The following is a 22220-nucleotide window of genomic DNA, read 5'->3' as shown; positions in this document are numbered from 1 at the left end:
TGCTGACATCAGTGGCTCTTTGTGAGGATGAGCCAGCACATCTGTACATGGTCTCTGTACTGAACACAACATTTGCCCCTGGTGCTTCTGGCACTGTCCTAACTCTTTCTTTCTCCATCTTTCTCTTTGCCCGTGTGTCCTGATCTCACACCCTTACAGCGTCACTCCTAATTGGGCCTGAATGCTTACAACTGTGTATATGAGAAGAGCAGAATCCCACCCTGCTTGTTCTAAGGTGCTTACTAGAATTGGACACAATACTGAACTCCATTTCCATGGATAATCTGCAGGGATTAACGGTAAATGCAAGGAATTACTGTGTCCACCGATTGAGATCGATTTAAAAGTGCCCTGTGGAGTTTTCGTGTGAACAATAAAAAGTTATATTTACATTCACTGTTTCTTACCAGTGTATCCTCGAGGTCAAACAAATATGTTGGATGCATTTACGTCTTCATAAAACATTTGCAAAGGTGATTTCTATTTTATATTTTGAAACCTGTATCGTTTACATCCATGTTTACTTGATAGCAGTCTTCTTCCTCTCTGCCTTTGGCTGCGAGGCGTGTTTGCGTGTTATTGCCACCAACTGTTGATCAGTGGAATAGCCTGAAGCCAGCGATAGGAATGCTTATCTTGTCACCCGTGAGCTCATGCATTTTGCAAACAAAACAGGGACTCAAAGCGTTGCTCCATAGCGTTACTAGTAGTTAAATATCCACATGATACCTTTGATCTTTGTTTGTCAACCATATTAGAGGATTACACAGAACGATATTTTTTAACAACTCAAGTTTTCCCCGGAACGAACGTAACACGGAAAAAACGCAAATCCAGAGCCAAAGGAATGTGAAGTATGATGAACACACAGCTGCTTTGCTCAGCAGACCACCCATAAACTTTGCACATTTAATAGAAGAATGGTCATATCTCTCTCTCCTTTTCTCTCTCATAGTCACTCAGTCATTCATACACACACACACACACACACACACACACACACACACACACACACACACACACACACACACACACACACACACACACACACACACTCTCTCTCTCTCTCTCTCTCTCTTTCAACCTCTCCTCCTGTCACTGCTGCTGGATTTCTTACATTTCACCTTCCCGATCTTCCTCTCTCTGGTGTGTACGTCCTGATCAAACTAGGCTCTAACACACAATGAAATGTTCAACGCTGAATTACCATGGCACATTCAATATAAACTGAATTTACTTTTGGATCCCATCCAAGCCACCATATGTTGAAGAGCCAGTTTCCCCCGACTTGAGCATGACTGATTCTGTTAATGTAGCAAAGCTCTAAATCACTGGAGCGCTAACTTTCTGCAGCAGGGAGATCAAGACCTTTAACACTCATTTAACACTCTGACTTTAATGTCCTGGACACACTCAGAAGGTGTCTCTAGGATGGAGACACTTTAATCCACTTGAGCTCTCACAACATGCTGCAACACTCATTACGAGTGCTGGTTAGAGGAGCACAGATCTTTTCTTTCTTTTAGACCTTTTTGGGAGTACTACTACCTGTTTATATAACGAGTAAATTAAAGCCATGCAAGAAGGGTTTCATTGACAGTCCCCATTGTCATGCAAACTCCTACATGTAATTAAAACACATGTGAAAGTCAGATGCTTGCAGGAGGTAAAAAATCCAGATGTATTTGTAACTTCCCCTGAAAGAACATAACAAGAAACAACATCTTACTAACAAATGGGACATAAAGACAAAGTTAGTGACTAGCTCGTTAACATAGTGGAGCATTTAGCAGCTAAAAAGCCAGATATTTCCCTCTTATCGTGTGTACAAAACGCTTTTTAACAAAAGCAAAGTGAAAGTTCCCAAATTTGTCTAAACACAAGAAGAATAAGAACTTTGCCTGAATATGATCATCTAAAACATTTTAATTTTAATCTGGAGCTATCTAATAATAATATGAAAACAATATTATGAATCAGATTTCTGCCAACTTTGGATTTTTAAATTGGTTCTATGGACACATTTCAGACGTTGGTACCAAAAAAGTATTGAGGTTCAATAGCCAGCCCTAATACCAGGTGTAGTGTTTTGCAAAAGACATGCAAAACCAAGCTCAGCGTGACCTCCATTTAATGGTCTCTGGCACTGAAGACTCTTTCAAGTGATGTTTCCAAAGAAATCATGCTGGAAAACAATGACTGTATTATCAGTCTGTTTAAGTAAAATAATCTGCAGACAGGTAATCAGTGTTCTGGGATCATCTCTGTCTTCTCTGTGTGTCTAAGTCATGTACACGGTGGACTTTTCCTGGCAAACATCCCTGCTTTATTGTAGAACAGAGCAATAAGCTTTGAAAGAGCATTTGTCTCATAATTCACTTTACATTTAGCGGGCTGCCTGGTGTGGGTCTGAGTTTTATATGCTGGTGACCATGATATGTGTGTGAGAGAGAGCATGTGCATTCAGTCAAGCCTCATTGACCGACTGCCAGTCCTTCCAGTGCTTTATGATGACAGTGTTTTTATTTGGTTGTTTGTGTCTTTGTGTGCATGCATATAGACAGTCAAGGCCTAATTAAGAGATCTCTGATGATGTTAGTCATCTCCATTCTGACTCATGTCACTTCTGGCCATCCTGAGTGAATTACCCCTGACTTGAGGCAGGGAAACACTTGGCTTCACATCAGCGGGCCTTGAAACATTCACGCAGAAACACAGTTATATATATGCTCAGCCAACAAGCAGTAAAAAAAAAGACTGAGCAATCCAGAATTTGGTAAACAGAACTATTTGTATTGCCTGAAAACAGACCAGAGCTGAAAGACATCTTGCCCTCTGTTAACGGCTTTGAGTGAAACCAGCGTTGTTCCTGCGGTCCCCTGGCGATACTGGACTGTTTGCGTTGCTTGCTTTGCCTTTTCTTCACTTCTTTGTGTTTCCGCTGTGACCCGTGACAAGACAAATGCCGAGGAGACTAATGATACATCAACTGCAGGAGGGATATGTGAAAAGATGTTCCTTAAACTGAGGATAACAAGGCTCACAAAGTTCCCTTGTTTTCTCTTGTCTTTTGTTCGTCCTTGTAACCTTTTTCCCATATTCCAACACACTTCCTCCCTTTCTCTCTTCTACTGTTTACTCTCCCCCTCCATCTGTTACTCATGTTGTAATATCTTTCTCCTTTGTTAGTCTTTTTCATCCGTAGCCCAAATCTTTAGTTCTGCTGAATAATTCCCTCACTATTTTCACATTTAGTTCATTTTTGCCCCGCTTATCCTTTTCATTCGTTTCCAGTACCTTTTTTATGTTTTCTCTCACGTACAGGGTGTTTGGGTGACTTTATTAATAATAGCTCATGGTGTGTGATAACATTGTCAATAACATCGTTAGGAGAAAATTGAATTTGAGAAATTGAGTTAGGAAAGTTGGAACAGGGGACGTGTGGCCACGAGTGTGTGGGGATATCGGCTTACCCTTCACAAATATTTCCTCATACGCTGAGGCCCTCCCTTCGTTCACTTTCATCTCTCTCTGTCCTATTTTTATTATGTTTTTGGTCACATTCATAAAGCCTTTTTTTTATCAGATACTCAGGTTGGAGTGATAAAAATTATGATAAAAATATCTTCTTAATCTAAAAAATATATGGGGTCATATGGGGCTTGTGCCTGAGAAATAAAACACACGATAGTTGATGGGGGAAAAAAAGTAAATACCCATGCATATTCCTCACCAAACAGGTCATTTGCAGATATGAAACATTCATCTGTTATAAATGATTCTTCCACCCCAGTGACTTTTGGTTTTTACATATGAGTGAATGGATGGACATAAAATCTCCAATCACTGAAGAAGCCTTTTTTTTGCACCACATTTTTTCCCCAAATTAATAATTTATCAATTAAAAAAATAAAATGACAAATTTATTAAACACATTTTCACAGAAGGATTCATTGCATGAAATTAGAACAACTGATTGTACATTTAAAGGGACAGTATGTTATTTAACAGTTACATTTTAACTGGCTGGACCTTCCAGACACATTCATTAGAGTTTATTTTTCCGAAATGGACGCATTGCCACTTGGAATACAATTCCTCAATTACTCCAGCAATAATATTTGGCAATAAATCTCTCTGGCATTATTCTCACTGTCACTAGTTTTGACTTTGCCAGAGAGCTCTCCATATATCACTAAATACTACAGTTGTGGCAGCCAACAATTATTCCACAAGAGAATATTCATAATCTAATAGGATTTCAACATGTCACTGGTGGCGTGGATCCCACTATAAACTGATTACTCTTCCAGGGCAGTCAGTAGATCACTTGGTCCAATCTGCTTAGCCAGTTTTTAATTTGAGAGTGATATTGGGTCACTGCTCTGCGAGCTAAAACAACACTCTAATATCTAGGATTTAGCCAGTTTAGTGATATTTCTCCTGCTCTTCTTTCAGTGAATGGAGCCTACTGCTCAGAGAAGGATGCAGACGCTGAGCTAGGTGACGTTGAGGGCGCCCTAATGCGATGTGGGCAGACCTTGCCACTGCTGGTGGGGGGTCATTTAGGGGGGCTTTATACCCAGAGCCTCCACTGCGACAGACCTACGCCCGACCTCCTTCTGCAGGACTGCCCTCACCAAGACACCAGGTAAACTGTCACTATCATTGCCGTTTTAAAATGATTTTGTTCCTGTTTCAGTTTTGAATGTTTCCTGTTGGGTATAATATTACTAACAATATGCAGGTACAATGTGTTTTTCATTATCTTTGCTATCAGATGCGCACACATGTAGCTGGAAAGCTTTACCCAGTCTCATAAAACACACTGAAGGGGTCCAAAGTACAACATTTATGTTACACTAATGTGATTCTCCTGTTGTGCAGTCTTTGACTACTGTTGGTCAAGTCAGAAAGAGTTTCCAGGGGTTTGTCCTGCTTCTTACCCCTCCTCCATTCTCTCCATCTATCCTCAGTCATCCGACCAAAAGTGCTTCTAGACAGACACTCACTTCTCTCATATTGCCTCTCAATATTTTCACTGCAGCCAAACAGGAAATGGCGCTCCTGAATAGAAAGAGGGGAGGGGGGTCAAGTCTTTATTAACAACAACGATGACAAAGTCTGCCAGTAGCTCTCTCCAGTCCTAGCTAGCGTTAGCTCTGTTTTTCCCCCAGCGTGCTCAGGGGAAGGGACAAAGACGATTCCTTCATGAGACAGCCCGGAGAAAAGAGAGCTCTTCTCACATCACTCAGGGGCTTTGGACAAAATCCATAATGAGCCAACTGACAGGAATGATTATGTAGGAGATCACAGCAACGCATGGAGAAATCTGACCTGGGTTCCCCATTCAGTAGGGCAAAGATTCCCACCATAATACACAGTATTGTAAACGGTGACCCTTCATAGGCTGCAATTATGCCACCAAAACAGGTGACTCCCTATTTATTCCCAATGTTGGGTTGGGTTTAACCCCTTTGTGTCATCAAAGCCTGTCAAATGGACACATTAGCCAGTGGCCTCTCGGTCTCAGTAGCCATCCATCCCTCCCCCTCTCTCTATTCTTAGTCATAAATGCCCATTCATATCCTCTCACTACCAGAAGATCCTGTTTCATTTATTCATAGAAACACTTTGGATCATCAGCAGTGGACACTACCTGGTGTCCAGCATCACTTTATGTCACTGAATCCTTAACATGCCCAACACAAATTTAATGTTTGTTCCATAAGGTCCCTTACAATGAATGAGAGATGTAGTTTAAATATTTTAGGTCAGTGGGAGTCATTTAGGATGACCTGATATTAATGTAAACTGAGGGAATGATTGGAGAAGGAGGGGTAAGCAGGAGGCTAAACTCTGACAGTGCTGCTGGTGGGAAGGATCAACCAGCCAGTATCTGTCATCAGCCTGTGAGCTAATAGCGCTCATATTCCTCTCTGTGTATTTTTCTCCTTACAGATCCTCCTCTGCCTTCCAAAGGACCCTGTCAGGGGCCTCACCCGGCCTGGGCTGCGGCAGTGCCAACGGGGCTCACTCCTCTCTCCCTTACCTAATCAAACAGGAGAACTCAATGGGCTACAAGATTTCCAACACAGGGTCCGGGGTCCATAGCTCATCTCAGGCCGGGTTTCAGAATTGTAGGGCAGGCCAAGTTTTGGGGTTGACAAGGAACGAGATAGTTGGAGCGCCGCATGTTAGCAACAACGGTGGTGGCGTATGCACAGTGAGCGGTGTAGGTAGCGCTGTGTCAGGGGACGCAGTGCAACCGTTTAATAATGGAGATGGCTCCTCCCCTCTGGCTTTGTCCCCAACTGGCTCCCGTCATTCAGCGCGGCTGCTCAGTGCTAGCAGTCTGAAGAGACGCTGCCTGTCCCTGGCCTCGCAGTCCACCGCCGCTGCTGGCAGCGTTGCTGCGACAGGTTCCCCTTCAGCTACTGGCGGTGCTTCCGAGGAGATCAATATCACCGCCATCATCTGCTCCTCCTCCCAGATGTCGATGGTTGCCTGCGTCAACGGGTTCCGCACTAACCTCTCGCCCAGCCACGCCAGCAGTGCCGGCTTATCCTCCTCTTCCTCCTCCTCCTCTACATCCCCACCCTCTAACTCCTGCTCACTGGAAGTCCCCCAGAGGCCCCCACCTCACGGCAGCCCCCAGCAGGCCACGCTACAGGAGAGCTGTCAGCTATTGTCACCTGCCACCTGCCTGCTGTCCCTTTCCTCCTCCTCCTCCTCGTCTTCCTCTTCAGTGTCATCAGTGGAGCCGGAGCAGGGCCAGGGGCAGAGCCAGGGGCTGTGTGAGGAGCAGGGCTCCATGCTGCAGGGGCGTGGGGCTGGAGGAACAGCTGGGGGAAGTGTGGGAGGAGGAGGAGGCTCGGACGGGTTGGGGCTACTGATGAGTGGGGCCCTGTCTGGGATGCTGCATTCGGGGCCTGAAGCTGGGGCTCTCCTGGACGGGGGCCAAAGATCAGGGGCTGCCCTCAAGCAGGAGCCCCTGGATGATTTTTCTCCCAGTGAAGACGAACTCTTTCAGCACCACTATCATCATCACCATCACTTGAGTGGTCGTAGTGGGCAACTTCGTCACACTCACCACTCCTCTCGCCCTGCTATGCCTCCGCCCTACCACCTGCACCAATACGTGGGGCCCAGTCCCGGGGCCCTGCTGCACCACCAGAGCCAGCAAACAGCACCGACCTCTTCCCTGGGACTCAAACCGACCTCTGGAGGCCCTCCTGGGTCTCACACAGCCCCAGAGCGGGAGGAAGTCGGAGGAGGAGCACTGGCCGATAAGCAGGTGTGTCGCTGGATTGATTGCAGTGCTGCGTACGAGCAGCAGGAGGAGCTTGTGAGGCACATTGAGAAGGTCCACATCGACCAGCGCAAAGGTGAGGACTTCACCTGTTTCTGGGCTGGCTGCATTCGCCGCTACAAACCCTTCAACGCCCGCTACAAGCTGCTCATTCACATGAGAGTCCACTCCGGAGAGAAACCTAACAAGTGTATGGTGAGTCATCGTAATCATGTAAGATTATCTACCTGACACCAGTGGTCAGTTATATACAGAACACATATACCCAATATTGTTGAAAATCCCCTCATAGTCAGCTGTCTTACTTTTACAAATTTTTGCTTCTTTATTATAAGTATTAGGTTGTATTTATTGGTTCAATATGACTCTAGTTTGTCCCATAATTGCATCCATCTGTTAAAAAATGTTTTTTTTGTTTGAATTAAACACAAGCACATATTTCACAAAATAATACAGTCCCTCAAGATGATTATTCCTCAACAAGATACACGTCCATTGTGTCCAAAAACAAGACAGGACTTGCTTCACTGCTGATTACTTTTCAACAGAAAGTTTTATTTTGTTTCGGTTGAGAAACAGTTATGATTGTAATTTCTGTATTTTTAGTGGAACATGTTTTTTTTGTGAGCTGCTGTAAGAGCAGCACTACCTTGTCAGTATAAATAGATTTGTGGTTGTATTCTTTACAGGTAAGGCTCATATTCCACAAGTCAACACACTAATCAATGTCAAGCTGTCACTCCCCCACGTCCCTTAGCAAATGGAAAAAGCCCTCCAACCTTAAGAATGATTTAGTCCAAATACACAATTAGTCCACAATTTGTGTAGGGCGAAGCCATGTTTATTTTCACGAGCACTCTGTTTTTTGAGAAGGGATTCAGATCATGAAAAGCCAACACATATGGTTAACATAACCAAACAATGCCTACATTTGATCCTTTTAAATGGGAGCTTTAAATGTTTAGCTGTCCCACAAGTATTAAATGAATTGGCTTCATATCCAAGCCAAACATGAGGAGAAATGTAGTAGTCTGGAGAAGGGAGCCACAGAGGGACAGTCGGTTACATTTGCTAGTCTTGCTCAATTCACGGCTTCACCCAAAGCCCCTGTCAGAAGTGGTCCTCTTCAAGTTCAGGAACCCATCCAAATCCTAATTACTGAAAAACTGAGTCTGCAATATTGCTACAGCACCTGTTTTATCTCAAGGCCTTTTTTTTCCATCAAAGAAAAAAAACCCAGGTCTTGTTTATTTTTGTAAATAACACTGGCTTGTAAAATTAGCTGAGGTGAGGGTCTGTTAATAGAAGGCTGTATTTTATGGGAGTTTTCTGTGGAGTTGGATAAGAAATCCATGTTGATTCGGACTGATTCTGATACTTCTTAGTGCAAATCTGAGCTGAACGCTGACTGAAGCCAAAAAGACAAAAACTCAACTGCTGCTGCTGTTCTCCCTGCTTTGCGCTACTCCGGGGTATTAGTGTTTCTGCTTCCTTGGCTCAGCGTGAACTAAAAATTTGGAAGTAATTTGCTGCTTTGTACGTTCCCCAGCTGTTAATTCAGCTTTAAAAGTGTGTTGTATTGAAGGCTTTTTGCCTTCTTTTTCTTGTTGTCGTTGTTGCTCTTTGGAGCGCTGTGCGGGTGTGTCTTCAGTCCAGCGAGGACTGAAGTCAGATTTAGGTGACACACGTGCAAATAGACGCTGAGTGAATGTTAGTATGTGTAAACAGTATAAGTGTATGCATGAATGTGTCACTGTGAAGGTGTGTGTTTATGTGTGTTTTTGGAGATGTTTACCATATGTGAGCACTGGAACAATTCGGCTCAGTGTGGACGAGCCACTGGACTGTGTCTGCGGACATGAGGCTCTGTGAAACTCTGCTACACATGCTAACCTCCTGATCACCCTTATTTCAAGCACACACACACACACACACACACACACACACACACACACACACACACACACACACACAAACACAAGTATTCACAGCCATGCATGTAATGTGAAAATGGGGATATTGTTTCCATTGACTCTTACAATTGAAAGTATTGATTCCGTGTACAGTACATTCCTGCATTTCCGACAGAACATAAACAGAAATGTGAAATGTTTTTAAGCTTGAATCAACACATCTAATCAGCAGGGATTGAATGTATGTTGGTGTGGGACTTCAGCAGATAAACTTGGAGAGCCAAAGAAAATAAACATGCTCTCTGTGTGTATTTGTAACTGTGTTTGTGTTTGTATATAGTCTATACCAATTTAAGTAAGTACTATGCACTTAACGGAAACCTAGTGTCTCTGTGTGCATTTGAAAGAGAGTGCATGCTCCTGTATTTTAGTTGTGTCCATCCCAAGTCCTTATTTTTTTTGTCTGAGCTTGTGTGCTTTTTGGCCACTAGCACTGATGCCTCTTGTGTTTGTTGTGCTCATGCAATAGACAAAGGCATTCAAGAATTTGAGCAATTCGTATAGAGGAAGCAGATGAGACATTCTGTTTTAGGACCAAATTCTCTAGAAAAACCAGAGCTAATCCCTTTATTATGTTTCCAGTGGCAGATTCCAACGAGCGCTCATGAAACAGGGCTCTCCTCATATCCAAACATAACACATCTCTCTCCTCTTTCTCCCTCTCCCTCTCTCTCTCTCTGTATATATACTGTATCTCTTTTTCTTCATACAGCTGCACAGCATTTGCTTCATGCTGTGACTTGGCAGGAAAAAGTCATTATCACAACACACAAGTTGTAGCCCGACCCCTGCGTGGGCCTGTCACAGTCTGTACCTGGCTAATATTTTACGAAATTCCGCATTGAAGGAAAAAAAAGTAAATTCCTTCCCCATGTAGATGGCTGAGTTTGTGGCTCTTAAAAAGTTCTGCTGCCTTTTTTAGAAAATATGTTTTGTTCCCTCTCCCCACCAATTAAAGCCGGCCCTGGGCTGTTGTGTAGGCCAGGCGAGCACTGAAGGACACACGGGCGAAAAGGAAACAACATAATCTCTCTGCAATATCCTGTTGTGTTTCATACCTAATTCACTTGTTGTTTTAGTTTATTACATTTTCTTTCCTGCGTCTGCATAAATATTAAAAATATATCCAGCAAGAGTAGCCCTGACATGGACCCAGACTTTGATATTGTTCTGCTTTGTCAGAGGCCGGCCCAGTGGATTTGAAGTGTCTGAAGACTGGACTGTGAGCTATGAAGGTCAGAAAATATCCTCCTAAACCACTCGAAGCATTTACATGGCAGAGTGACTTCAGGCAGCAGAACAGCCCTGTGTACTTTATTTGGTTTCTTTGGCAGAGCTTTCTTTAGTCATATTTTTTTTCAAACTACTCAAAACAATAGTATGCTTTGAATGTTATCAGAGGAGGCTATGTTGTTGTGGGACAAAAGATTCGGTCAGTGGTTCAAGGCATGAAACCAGATTCCAGAGGTTTTGTTACGCTACTGTCTTTACATGCAGGCCTTCAAAGTAAGAATCTTTTGCAAAGTAATTTTAGAAATTCTAACCAAAGCAGGTAATGTTATAAAGACAGTTTAGGCTTGGATACAAAATTAAGGCTTCGTTTAAATTTTTATTTTTGCACCTGTCTGAAAAGATTAATTTATTAAGACACGCTTATTAAGTTTTATGTACGTGTAGTAAGTTGATCTTAATGGTGATTTGTATCTCATTAAGTAAGAAGATGAACGGGTTTTAATTATGCATCATGCCCATGGTAATTAACAATATTACTTTTTTGGTTAATGTTTAAAGTTCCTCATTTTTTCTCTCAGGGTTCATAACATTAAGGTGATGTAATTGACAAAAGAAAATTCCTCCATAAAAGGGTAGATTCACATACTTTAGTGTTACTTGTATGTTACAGCCAAAGGCGAGACAGTGAGCCGCCTGCCAATTTCACAATGATAAAACACAGCCAGCATTAGCTGCTTAATGGGACCCTGTCCAAACACATACACATGTGTGCGCACACAGATAAACACCAAAGCACACACACTCACTGACCCACTCAGTCAAACCACTTGTTGAAGGAAAGTTGGATGTCAAGGCCCGCTGGAAAAAAGTGTAGATCATGGAATTTCCTCTTTTTTCACTGGTGTGAAACCAGCAAACATATATATTTAGATTTACTAGACTGATTTTTGGAGGAGAGTGGCAAAATCCCACGGCAGCAGATGTTGAGACATAGAGCGCGGGCCGATGCCAAGATGGCGTGTGTTTTCAAGAGTAAATGGAGTCTTTTGTGAGCAATCAGCTCAGACGCAGGAGATGAAACAGGGAGTGCCATTAGCTAATTAAAACTGAGGTTCAGCACATGACCCGACTTTTCCTCTGAATGCCGCCTGAAACCGGAGCTGTCTGGGCACTCGGTGCGGGCGGCGAGTGACGTTGATATTAATGTGTTTGTACCCGTATGAGCCTCTGACACTCTGGCCTGTCTGGACAATTTAGAGGCCACAATCTCTGAGTCCAGTTTCTGAACCAACCGGGACCCAAAACTACCTGTAGTGAAGACATATGGACTTTGGTTCGCTTTCGGAAGATCCTAAAGAGCACTTAGAGAGGCTCAGACATGCACACATATAACTGTTATATGTGGTGTATATATATGTTGGCTTTCTCGGGAACTAAGAAAACCTTTCTCATTTTCTAAAGTGGCGTGTCATTCCTTAGCTAATAAAAACTTTAAAAATATCCACATTTGTCACAATGTTTTGCACCTAACAGCAGCAACATGCAGACATTCAAACTGACCTGAGGAACTCAGGCATGCATGGAAACCAAATTATTGGATCAGCAAGGCCAACTGGTTCCTCAGGCTGTACACACACACATATTCACTCCAGTGAACTGGAGAGGAGAGGTCTGTATATGGCTCATTTAAAGTAATCAGGGTCAATAGGCGAGAAAGGGCATTGATTCAGCATGTCAGGAGTAACTGCATCCTTAGGAAACAGAGCTCCTAAAGTCAGCTAAGCACAAATGCAAAGACCTAATCAGGCCCGAATAACAACCTGGCGGAGATCAACTCTTAGCACTTTATCTGAAGGTCCTCAGCCTCTGCTACCCATTAAATTATTTTCAAAAGTTATTCCACAGGTAAACGTGTTCTTCAGGTAGCTAGATAGTCTAATTTCTTTCTTCAAACCCTGGTTATCCTCAGTCTTCCTGTCAGGTCTGCTGTGCAGTCCGGTCGTCATGCTAATAGTAGCACAACACTGTCCACATGTGATACTCGTATGATGAAACTGCTGGCGGACGGGCTCTGCGGCTGATGTTTTGGCATACGAATGAAAGCCCTGGATGGATGGATCTTGCTTGTTTTCCTTGTTGAGTGGACCAGGCCAACTTCTTGTCAGGCCGAAAAATGTTTTCCAGTCAATCTTTTGCAGTAATGTAGTCCAGTACTCTCTAACCCCCCCAACACTACCTACACCTCGCTCTCTCTTTCTCTCCCACTATCTATCATTTAGATATGACTTCAGCACTGCTTTGATACTCTCAACACTTACTGCACATATGAAACCACAACATACTCCTCAGTGTCCCCTCTGGATCTTTTTGTTTAGCCAGACACTGAAACAGTTTCAATTTAACAACTAATGTAACAGTCTAATTTGTTTGTCATCGGTATTAAATTAAGAAGTTTCCCTGAATTATTACACAATGCTTGAAGAGCATATATTTAATATTTTAGCTGTTTATTGACTATTAAGTATCCCTTTTTGATGTAAATATTAAATCTGTGGGGTGTTTTATGTTGTATAGATAATAGAGTAAAATAAAACCAATATTTTTTCTTTCTTTATTATGTTTAATGATCAGTTCTGGTCAAATTAAATTAACGACATGACGTCATATATTTTTAAGTTAAGTGTTAAAGTTTCAGTTGCACTCTCTCTCTCTCAGTTTGTATGATGCATCAGCATGTCAACAGTTGTGTCCTAACTCCATACTAATTTTTTAGTTTTTAGTACGTTGTCGTTGTGACAAAATTAGGATTTCCTGTCAGTACAAAATGGTAAACTATGTTAATTTCCTGCATAGTAACCTCTTGCTCAAGACATGCGAACAAAAAGTATGGCAAGTTGTGCAGAGGTTCTGCAGCTGGATTATAATCACTAATCACAATTTGTTACTGACTTGTAGCCTAGTAAATTTAGCTGGGATCAAGCCACCAAATAACAAGCAGTACCAGGCAGAGCCAAAGGAAGACACTAATGCACATACATTATGGGCACCCATGTTGGGAAGCAGGAGAAACCTTTTCGGCGTATGTGCTGGGTGAGCAGCTCTCACTGAAATGACTGAGCTGTTATCAATATTGGCATAACATGCAATATAAGCATTGGAGCATTTCTTGAAAGTATTGAACACTGCTATGATGAACTCAAGCTACTACAACTACCTTGCTTTCAACCTCGTCACCAGGTATCAAAGCATGCAGGATTTACTACATGTGATACACTCTAATTGCGTTTGTCTGGAATGCAATATTTTGAGTTTCCCCATTTCCTCAACATTTTATCACGCTCTGGTATCGGAAACCTGAAGACCCAAGGCTGCGGCTGGTTATACATTGCACAGAGATTGTGTCATAATTGTGTCCCATCTAAAACCTTAATCAGTTTAACCTCTCTACTGAGCCAGATCAGTTTACTAATACATCGGATAGATGAAGCTGGGGTGTGTGTTCAGGGTCTCTGTCATGTTCAGGGGGCTGTTGTAGGGATGTGCAGAGAGGGAGGATGGATCTCCATCGTGGGATCTCTTCCTGATGTCATGGGCCTTTTTAGACTCCCTTCTAATCTCTGAACTAGAACTACATTTGCCTTGGTTGTTAATACGCAATAGTAGTGCTTTTTTGCTGTATACCGTCATGGGTCATGTGAATTGTGGAGGCGTATTTAACCGTTTCTTTGGTACAGTCAAACAGATAATTATAGCTGAAGTATGTTTGTGGCATTTTACAGGGCAAAGACATAACAGGTCCTTTCTCCTCTGAGGCTACCATCCTCTCCCACTCCTCACATTCACACACTGGCCTCGTTTTGTGCCCAGGCACAATTTGTGCCACAGCAGCCACTCCGCAAACATACCCACCAAACTGGTCCATTTGTAGTGTGTGTGTGTGCTATGTGTGTGTGCGTGTTGAACAGACGTAAATCTCTTAGCGCATCCAGATGTTTGTTTTTGTTTTTTGCTGACTTGTCAGTATGGCAGAGGGCACTACATAGAACCGAGTCCAGAGCAACATCTACCCCCAGCCGCCCCCAAACAAGCAAACAAGAAGGACATTTATACACACCGGGACGACTTCTGCCTCAGGGCCACGCCACAACCTCAGGACGACAGTGTCCCTCCACCCAGCCAGACCCACACTGCACCACAGCAGACTAGGCTAGACCTGCAGCTAATATATATGAGAAACTGAGCTGCTACCGTGCAAAATAAACACCAAGAGAAGTATGGATAAATTATGTAGCGAAAGACGTGTTTACATTAAGGGTGTCAAGTTTAAATTATGCACTGCGGTGTTCTGTGGTTAGTGTGCCGTGTTTAATTTGAATGTTTGAGAAAAGACGTGAAGGCTGGAAGAAACGGAGCCAGACAGGCAATTCAGCTCCACTGATGTCATCCCAAAAAACGTCATTTTTTGCCCAGAATTCATCACAAGGCATTATGCATGACAAGTTATTTGGTATGAACTGAATGCACACACAACTCAGGTGTTCGTTACAAGACGACCAAGCTTTCCAAGCTGAGAAGTGTGTGTGTTTACACTGCCACGACCTTCAGTGTGTTTTCAAATGCCCACCAGAGAGTGAGGAGAGATCAAAATGGAAAGATCCAAGGAGAATATTGAGGCGTGGATAGTGGTGTTAAATGGCACATATATCAAAACAGTGAGCCTTTACCAAAACCACATTTACTGTAATGATTGATAATGAGGGAGAGGGGGGAAATTAGAGAGAGTGAGAGAGACAGGACCAAAACTCTTTTCCAGAGGGACATATAAGGTCATGATACACAGAATGATCCAATTGCCTATTATCCTTTTTTTATGATTGTGTGACCCAGCAGAACTGGCACTACAGAGACTCTGATATTTAAGCTTGGATTTACCTCTCTCCCGTAGAGTTTTACACCCCAATGATCTCTAACTGTCTCCAGAAAGAAGCCCTCTTGCTTTCTGTTCACGTCGAAAAACATCTGTTTCACATTCAGTCTGTTCAGCTTTGGAATTGGTTTAACATCGATGTAAAAAGGTTTATGCGGGGTTTAAAACCAGATTGGTTTAGTTATTTGAGCAGAATTACAGTAGAAGTAAGAAGCCTTTAAGTCAGAGCATATCCTTTTTGTTTTTCCTCTGTTCTTCCAGCTTCTCATAACAGCGATCTTTCATACTAAATGAAACTCACTTATGGTCTCACTTATATAGCGCTTTTCAACCTTCACGGTTCCCAAAGCACTTTACAGCTAAGTGTCATTCACCCATTCACTCACACATTCACACACTGATGGCGACCGAGCCGCCATGCAAGGTGCTGGCCTCCATCGGAGGTGGAGTCTTGCTCAAGGATGCTTCGACATGACCCAAACCCACTCTACCCTGCTCTACCTCCCGTGCGACAGTGCTAACCACTTCGCCACCATGCCGCCCACTGTCACGTAACAGCTGTCATTTCGATGGTGCTGCATCCTTGTCAGGGGAAAAACACACAAAACATCAGTATGCCAATTTCATTTTGAAAGGTATAAAACCAAGAACTTTTGATCAGGTCACGCATGATTCAAAGTACAGCCAGGAAGTACACATTGTATATGGGAAAAATGGTCTATTGTAATGTGCCTGCACTCTAACTGGCAAATTGTGTCCAGCGAGGACTGGGCCGGGACTCATATTACGGCTAACATAAACCTATGTCTGATGAAAAATGCGAAGGAAATATTCCATAAATATGAAAACGTTTACCGAAAAATACCAACAGTGGAACCTCATGATTTTTCCCGTTGGCGGGCTGCTCGAGTCCATCGTAATTGCGCAGGAATGGGGAGTGGTTTTTTGCTCGAATAAATGTGTTTTCCTATAGGACAGTGGGCACAGACATATTAGTGTGGACTGAATTATTGAATATGAATAGACGACTATATGCTGAAATGTGGTGAATTGATTCATTGAAATGTGAATGAATGGTGATGTGCTAGCTGAGAGCGCCTGAACCATGATTTGACTTGACACACTGGATGTCTAGCGCAGTCTGATATATTGCAACCAGCCGCATCCACATAACTGGAAACTGGAGCCTGAAACCCACAGAGAGCAGAAAAGAACACAACCTTGGCATGCTGAGGAGTGAACAAATCTAGGGGCACCGTGGCATCTCGGTTGCACCACATTTCTTGGGCGGCTGCTTTTTTACCCAGAAGGCTTTGTGGTCTGGGCCCCCTCCAGAGGGTTGCATAAACTCTCTTCCCCTACACCCTGCTTGAGTCCTTGGGTTGGTGTTGATCACAGTGCCATGTTGACCTATTGTTTAATTTTGCTGGCATGTTTTCTGTCTGAATACTATAGTGCTTCTGGCATCAAGGTATTTGGCTTGGCATCTCACTGGACTTCTGCAGTGTTTATTTGTTGTCATGTCAGAGTTATAGAGTCGCCCAGTGTATACTACAGTAGGCGTCAGCCTTTAGACAGCTGTGTCAACTCTTGCCTTGTGTGGACAACGAATGGTTTGCCAAAAAGGGGAGAAGGACTTTTATTTCTTTACCTAACAAGTCTCTGTGGTACAGAAACACTGCGACTTCGACTGTGGCATTCATTATATCAGAATTTCAAGCCAGCAGGCAAGATCACAAAGTGGCAATGTGACAGAGAAGAAGAGTGTCCCTGTTTGCATTTGATTAGAAATAAATTTGTGTTGTTGGATATGTGCGTTAGCATGAAATATTCTCTGATGACAAGAATCCATAGTTCAAAACAATACACCCTAAAACACTTCCACGCTGTTAGAATTCAGCTACTGGCAATGTAGTCTGGTTTTCTTTCTAAAGCATGAATGGTTAATGTCAGGAGTTGTTGTTGGAGTGAGGGCATCTCTCCAGACCTGTGGCAATGTCCAAAGATGCCAATTTCTCCATTTCTAGCAGCCTCAATAGACCAAAAATGAAATGCAATGAAATGTGACCCATTTTCTTTTTGTTTGGACAATTTTCACTCAAAGTACAATAGAAGTAGGCAGGTGAAAGTAAAAAGAGACAAAAAGAGAGAGCTCTTTCCTTTCTTGCGATTTAGACCTGAGCATGTCAAGCAGCATGTTTTTATTTTTAGAGTAACAGAAGACTAGCTGTGGAGGAGAGACTCAAATAAAGGACTGAATACAGTCACAGAGGAAGGAGAAAATGATGGATGATGGTGATGATCCAATAAAAAGATCACTTCAGGGCACAGGCCAATCGTCACGTTGGGTTGTACAGTATTTGTCTAATAGTTTAACAAAAGAGCAATAAAGTGGATCAATTGAACGTAATGTTATTGTCATTACTGGCTGATGCTGAATTGGTGTCTATCATCCCCCAATAGCACCGATATAAAATGGAGTCATGGAGCACGTTGAGGTATATAACACCCTATTGTTGGGCTGGAGCGAGAGGAGCTTATTGGCAGAAGGGGATAGAAGAGAGAAGAGAGAGAAAGCGAGAGTGAGAATAGAGGCAGGTGTGAGTGAAAGGTGCTGGACAGATTGAAGCGCGGGTGTCAGAGGACGCCGTAGCTCATGGGCCCGTCAAACTGGATCCCGCATTGACTGCCAGTAACATCAGTCCAGGCGCCGGCTCGGAACACAGATCATGTTTAGGATTTTCATTGCGTAACCCCCAGTCTGTCTTTTTCATGGCGGGTTTCGGATTTCGTGAATGGGTTTATAATTAATGCCTTGATGGTTACTAATGGCTGTGGCACTGGAAGCTTTGAATTGCACTCTAATTAGCCATTATAAATGGTTAGGATTGGTAGTGAGAATAAACACACTGTCCCGAGACAAAGTGGGATGGCTCTTTTAGAAGCCTTTCGCTGAATGACAGGTCACAGGATCATGTGTTTCCTCACTAAAGTGAAAACCCTCTCATATCCAATTGTTACTTAGCCAGTATTCAACTGAACAATGAGCTTTTCTGATCTTTCAATCTTATTTGTCACCTAATTAATGATTGATACTAGGGGCCAAATATCCTGCTAACACTACAGTTCTGTCCATAGCAGTCCTGTCATGTTTGAATACAGCTATTATGGACCATTGATGTAAGGAGACTTACAGTATGTTCAAATGCCAAAAAATTGTCCCTTTAACACATAGAAGAAGCCATTGTAGTTCTGGTTTTGTTGCCTCCAAACAAGAAGCATTGCTATGGATGCGGTCAGAATTAGAGTCTGTTTCAAAGGGAGCTGTAAAGTTGACCAGTGTTCATGCAGTTAAGTGTGAAGTATGTCAGTGTGAAAATAATTTCTTGACACCCTGAGCCTTTGCCCAGGAGGAAAATTTAATATGCTGGGGGCAACAGAAGAATCAAGCTGGAAGTCGGTTTGGTTCTCCGCTAACGCTGCATGATAACACTGAAGACATATCCTTTTCCTTGTCAGTCCGCTCCATCTCTTTGGGAACGTGACCCTGTTTTCCTTTTTCCCTCAACCTGGTGAACCGGTAAACCCCAGGCTGCCTGGTTTAAGAGGAAATCACATCTCAGCTCTCTAATCTGATGCAGGGCTGCAGAGCTGGTAGACATTTGAATGAAGGCCTCTGAATCACAGCAGGTTAAGTGCTTCCATGAAGCCTCACTATGTTGTTGTGCAGCCAGACTCTGCACTGTGCCAGGCCTCCACCGCAGGAACAGGGGTTCAGATCCATCATTACACTTCCTCCTCAATCTCTCAGCAAACAGTCTGCGAGAGGAACAAAACAGCTGGGCCGGCTCATTATGCGAGCAGCCTCATTTAGTCATCATAGGAATGCTTCCTGTTGTGCCATCCACATAGTTTTTAATCTGGCCCCCAAACTATTCAGGCATGAGTGCAAAATGGCTGTTAAGAACAATTTCTTTAGTCATTTACATGACTACTTCCTCCCACCAATTTATCGGCTGAGCTCTTGTTCACTCGCATCTGGACAACACTCCCTCGCTTTTAGTCATTTGCTGTGCTCACTCATATCTCACCAGTCATAAATCAAGGCTTCCCAAAAATTAGGCAAAGTGCAGGAGACGGGGTAGAAAAGATGCTTCAAGGGAAAACAAAGCAAGTGTGTGTGAATTCATTTTTCTCCTGCTCTGAGAAAAAGAGAAAAAAAAAGTCCAGCGGTATCTTCAATTCAAATTAAAGCCCTACTCACAACAGATGAGGCTGGCTGCTAAAAGGGTCCCGCTTCACAGTGGAAATGATATGTGTAAACTATGTAATGCGAATGTTTTAGCCAAGCTGTGTTTAATTTTGTATCCTGACGAAGCGCATGAGAAACCTGCCTCTCCTTAGCTGTCTCGTTGAATCATATGGATATAATTTCATCCATTTACGTTTTTCTGCTCTTTGCTGTGGTTGCCACAGGGCATTTGGAAGCAGGCAGATTAAATGCACATGTTCCTCCCATCCGCAGCCGGGGCACTCTGCTCCACAGCCTCCCCTCCGAACAGATCCTGAAGTGTTGGTGGTTTTCCTCGTTGGTCAGGGCAGAGAAAGACACCTTGTGATAAACCAACTCATTCCCCCAAACCCCTTTTTTCATACTTATAAAGTTACACAGGCTGCTTTTGAGCATTTGCACTTTGTAACATGTTTTATTTGGCAGTGTTTGTGCCACCAAAACTCTTTGCCCTTCATCATGTCTGTCAGGCTTGGCTGTAAAGGAGCCGGGATGTATTAGGTAAAACTAATCACAGCGGAGAACCGGTGGAGGCTTTCAGGCTCTGAGGACCTTTTTTCTTTTAATGGGGGCCCTCTGAACATGAGTAATGGTGAATTTCATGCTAGTAAGCAGCCGAACAGTTGAATCCCATCTCCCCATCATTAGTCAGAGGCCTGATCTACAATTACTGTCCGGGGCCAGAAAGATATATTAGTGCTGCAGGAGATTCCGTCTCCTCTGTAGCAACCCCAGAAAAGCTCGACTGTCAGAAGAGAAATTCCTGGAGATTATTGTTTGGGAAAAAAACTTGTGAAGGTGATGAAGGACTGCAGTCAGATATTGTTTTTCCAAAGAGAAGAACCTCTACCTTACCTTTAATTCTCTCCTCTCTCTGCATTTGTCTTCTTATGCCGTTCATTAAAGCTTTTAATCAGATTTTTGTCCTACATGTCAGCAGCCATATTTCCTCCCAACACCCCTCCATAACGGCTGGTTTGTTTCCATCATACACAGCTCCTGCAGGTTGCTAATGAGCCGCCGCATGTGAGGAGGGTCGTACACTGCTGCCTTTTAGCCCCGACACTGTTTGGCCTTTTCCCTGCCAGTCAGGAGTCATTTCCCATGAAGGCCTCAGCCGCCGCTGCACCTCCACTAGCCTGCATGCTGGGCCCATAATCTGTCTGTTGTGATCAGCTGCCTCTCAACCCACCCTCAGCCCCCTTCAGCCATGTCAAGACCCTGCTGTCATCCCGAATGTTTACTGAGCTACTGAACCCCCCTACTCAAGAGTGAGATGGTGTCAAACGGTGCTCAAATCCCTCCATGCTGCCAGTGCCGCTCCCCTCGTGTGGTGATGTGACGGTTTACCTTAGACGGAGGTTTGAGAGAGGAAAACTAAACATGTTTAAAGCAATTAATGTGATTAGCGCTGTCTAAACTGTTTTCATAGATAATATCAAAGGTAAAATCAATCGTGTGTCAGAAGCCTCATCTTCCACAACTCTCTGTTTATACCACTTTAACTGTGCGTGTTCATTACTTTCTAAACAGTTTGTTTTAGGCAGCTCCTCATGGACGATATAGGGAACCTATTGACATGCATGCTTTTTTAACATATCCCAGGACAGACAGACAGGCTCTCAGGAAGAGCCATCCACCGTGGCGGTGAGGTTTCTTCCATTTTTTCCCTGTTAAAAGAGTTTTTCCTCATTCAAATCGAGGGTCCAAGGACAGAGAGTGTTGTATGCTCTACAGGTTGTAAAGCCCCATGAAGCAAATTGTGATTTGGAATATTGGGCTATATAAATAAAGTTGACTTGACTTAACATGCATATTATTTTGAGAGGCTTTTATCATCTTTATATTTTTAGCTTAGGTCAATTGAGTGGGAATCAAACCCATAACCTGGGATGTATAATTGCCATGGGTCACCTTTCCACCAAAATAAGACCACATCGATACCGTTAAAACACTTTCACGTCCTTCAGTAACCGGAGAAATGCATGCCCCATATATCCAAACCTAAGTAGGTTCTTGACAACCCATGAACTCACTGAAACAAATAATTTTAACCACCAGATTGGCCACGCTAAAGCATCTTACTGTAGCATAAAATTGTTCATGCAGGGTTCTGGGTAATGTCCATGCCTAGAGGTGGCAGTGCCTATTGGTTTCCCAGCACGCAGGAAAACCTCATACTCCGCCGTCTCCCTGCTAGTCCAGCTCCCAGAGTAATAATATGCTCTACACGATTAACACGGTTCTCTCCACGGACCCGTAACTATAATTTAGCCTCAAATTTGTATTGCGGAAAAGAAAGCAATGAAAGAGTGATTATTCCCTTATACATAAATACACACATTTGGCACGTCAATAATAGCCGTGTTTGTTTTCCAAACTCAAATGCTTGGCGCCGTATTTCAGCAGTCGGCATGGATCGTGTCTGTCATGACTGGTGTGGCAGTGTGGATGTTCCTCTGCACTGAGATTTTTATTAAACTT

At 43.2% G+C, this 22220-nt stretch overlaps 1 protein-coding gene across 1 annotated transcript in view; it reads left to right on the top strand.

Annotated features, from left to right (window-relative positions):
- LOC139287730 (zinc finger protein GLIS1) overlaps window positions 1-22220 on the top strand; it is a 66720-nt gene that overhangs the window by 22356 nt on the left and 22144 nt on the right. Inside the window, exons 2-3 of the mRNA XM_070908895.1 lie at window positions 4459-4651; window positions 5962-7507. Coding sequence (XP_070764996.1) covers window positions 4459-4651; window positions 5962-7507 — 1739 coding nt within the window. The remainder of the gene's footprint in view (window positions 1-4458; window positions 4652-5961; window positions 7508-22220) is intronic.

The sequence above is a fragment of the Enoplosus armatus genome, chromosome 7 (assembly GCF_043641665.1).
Source record: "Enoplosus armatus isolate fEnoArm2 chromosome 7, fEnoArm2.hap1, whole genome shotgun sequence".
NCBI lineage: Eukaryota > Metazoa > Chordata > Actinopteri > Centrarchiformes > Enoplosidae > Enoplosus > Enoplosus armatus.
The sequence above is the reverse complement of the archived record's forward strand: the minus strand, read 5'-3'. Positions and strand labels throughout refer to the sequence as shown.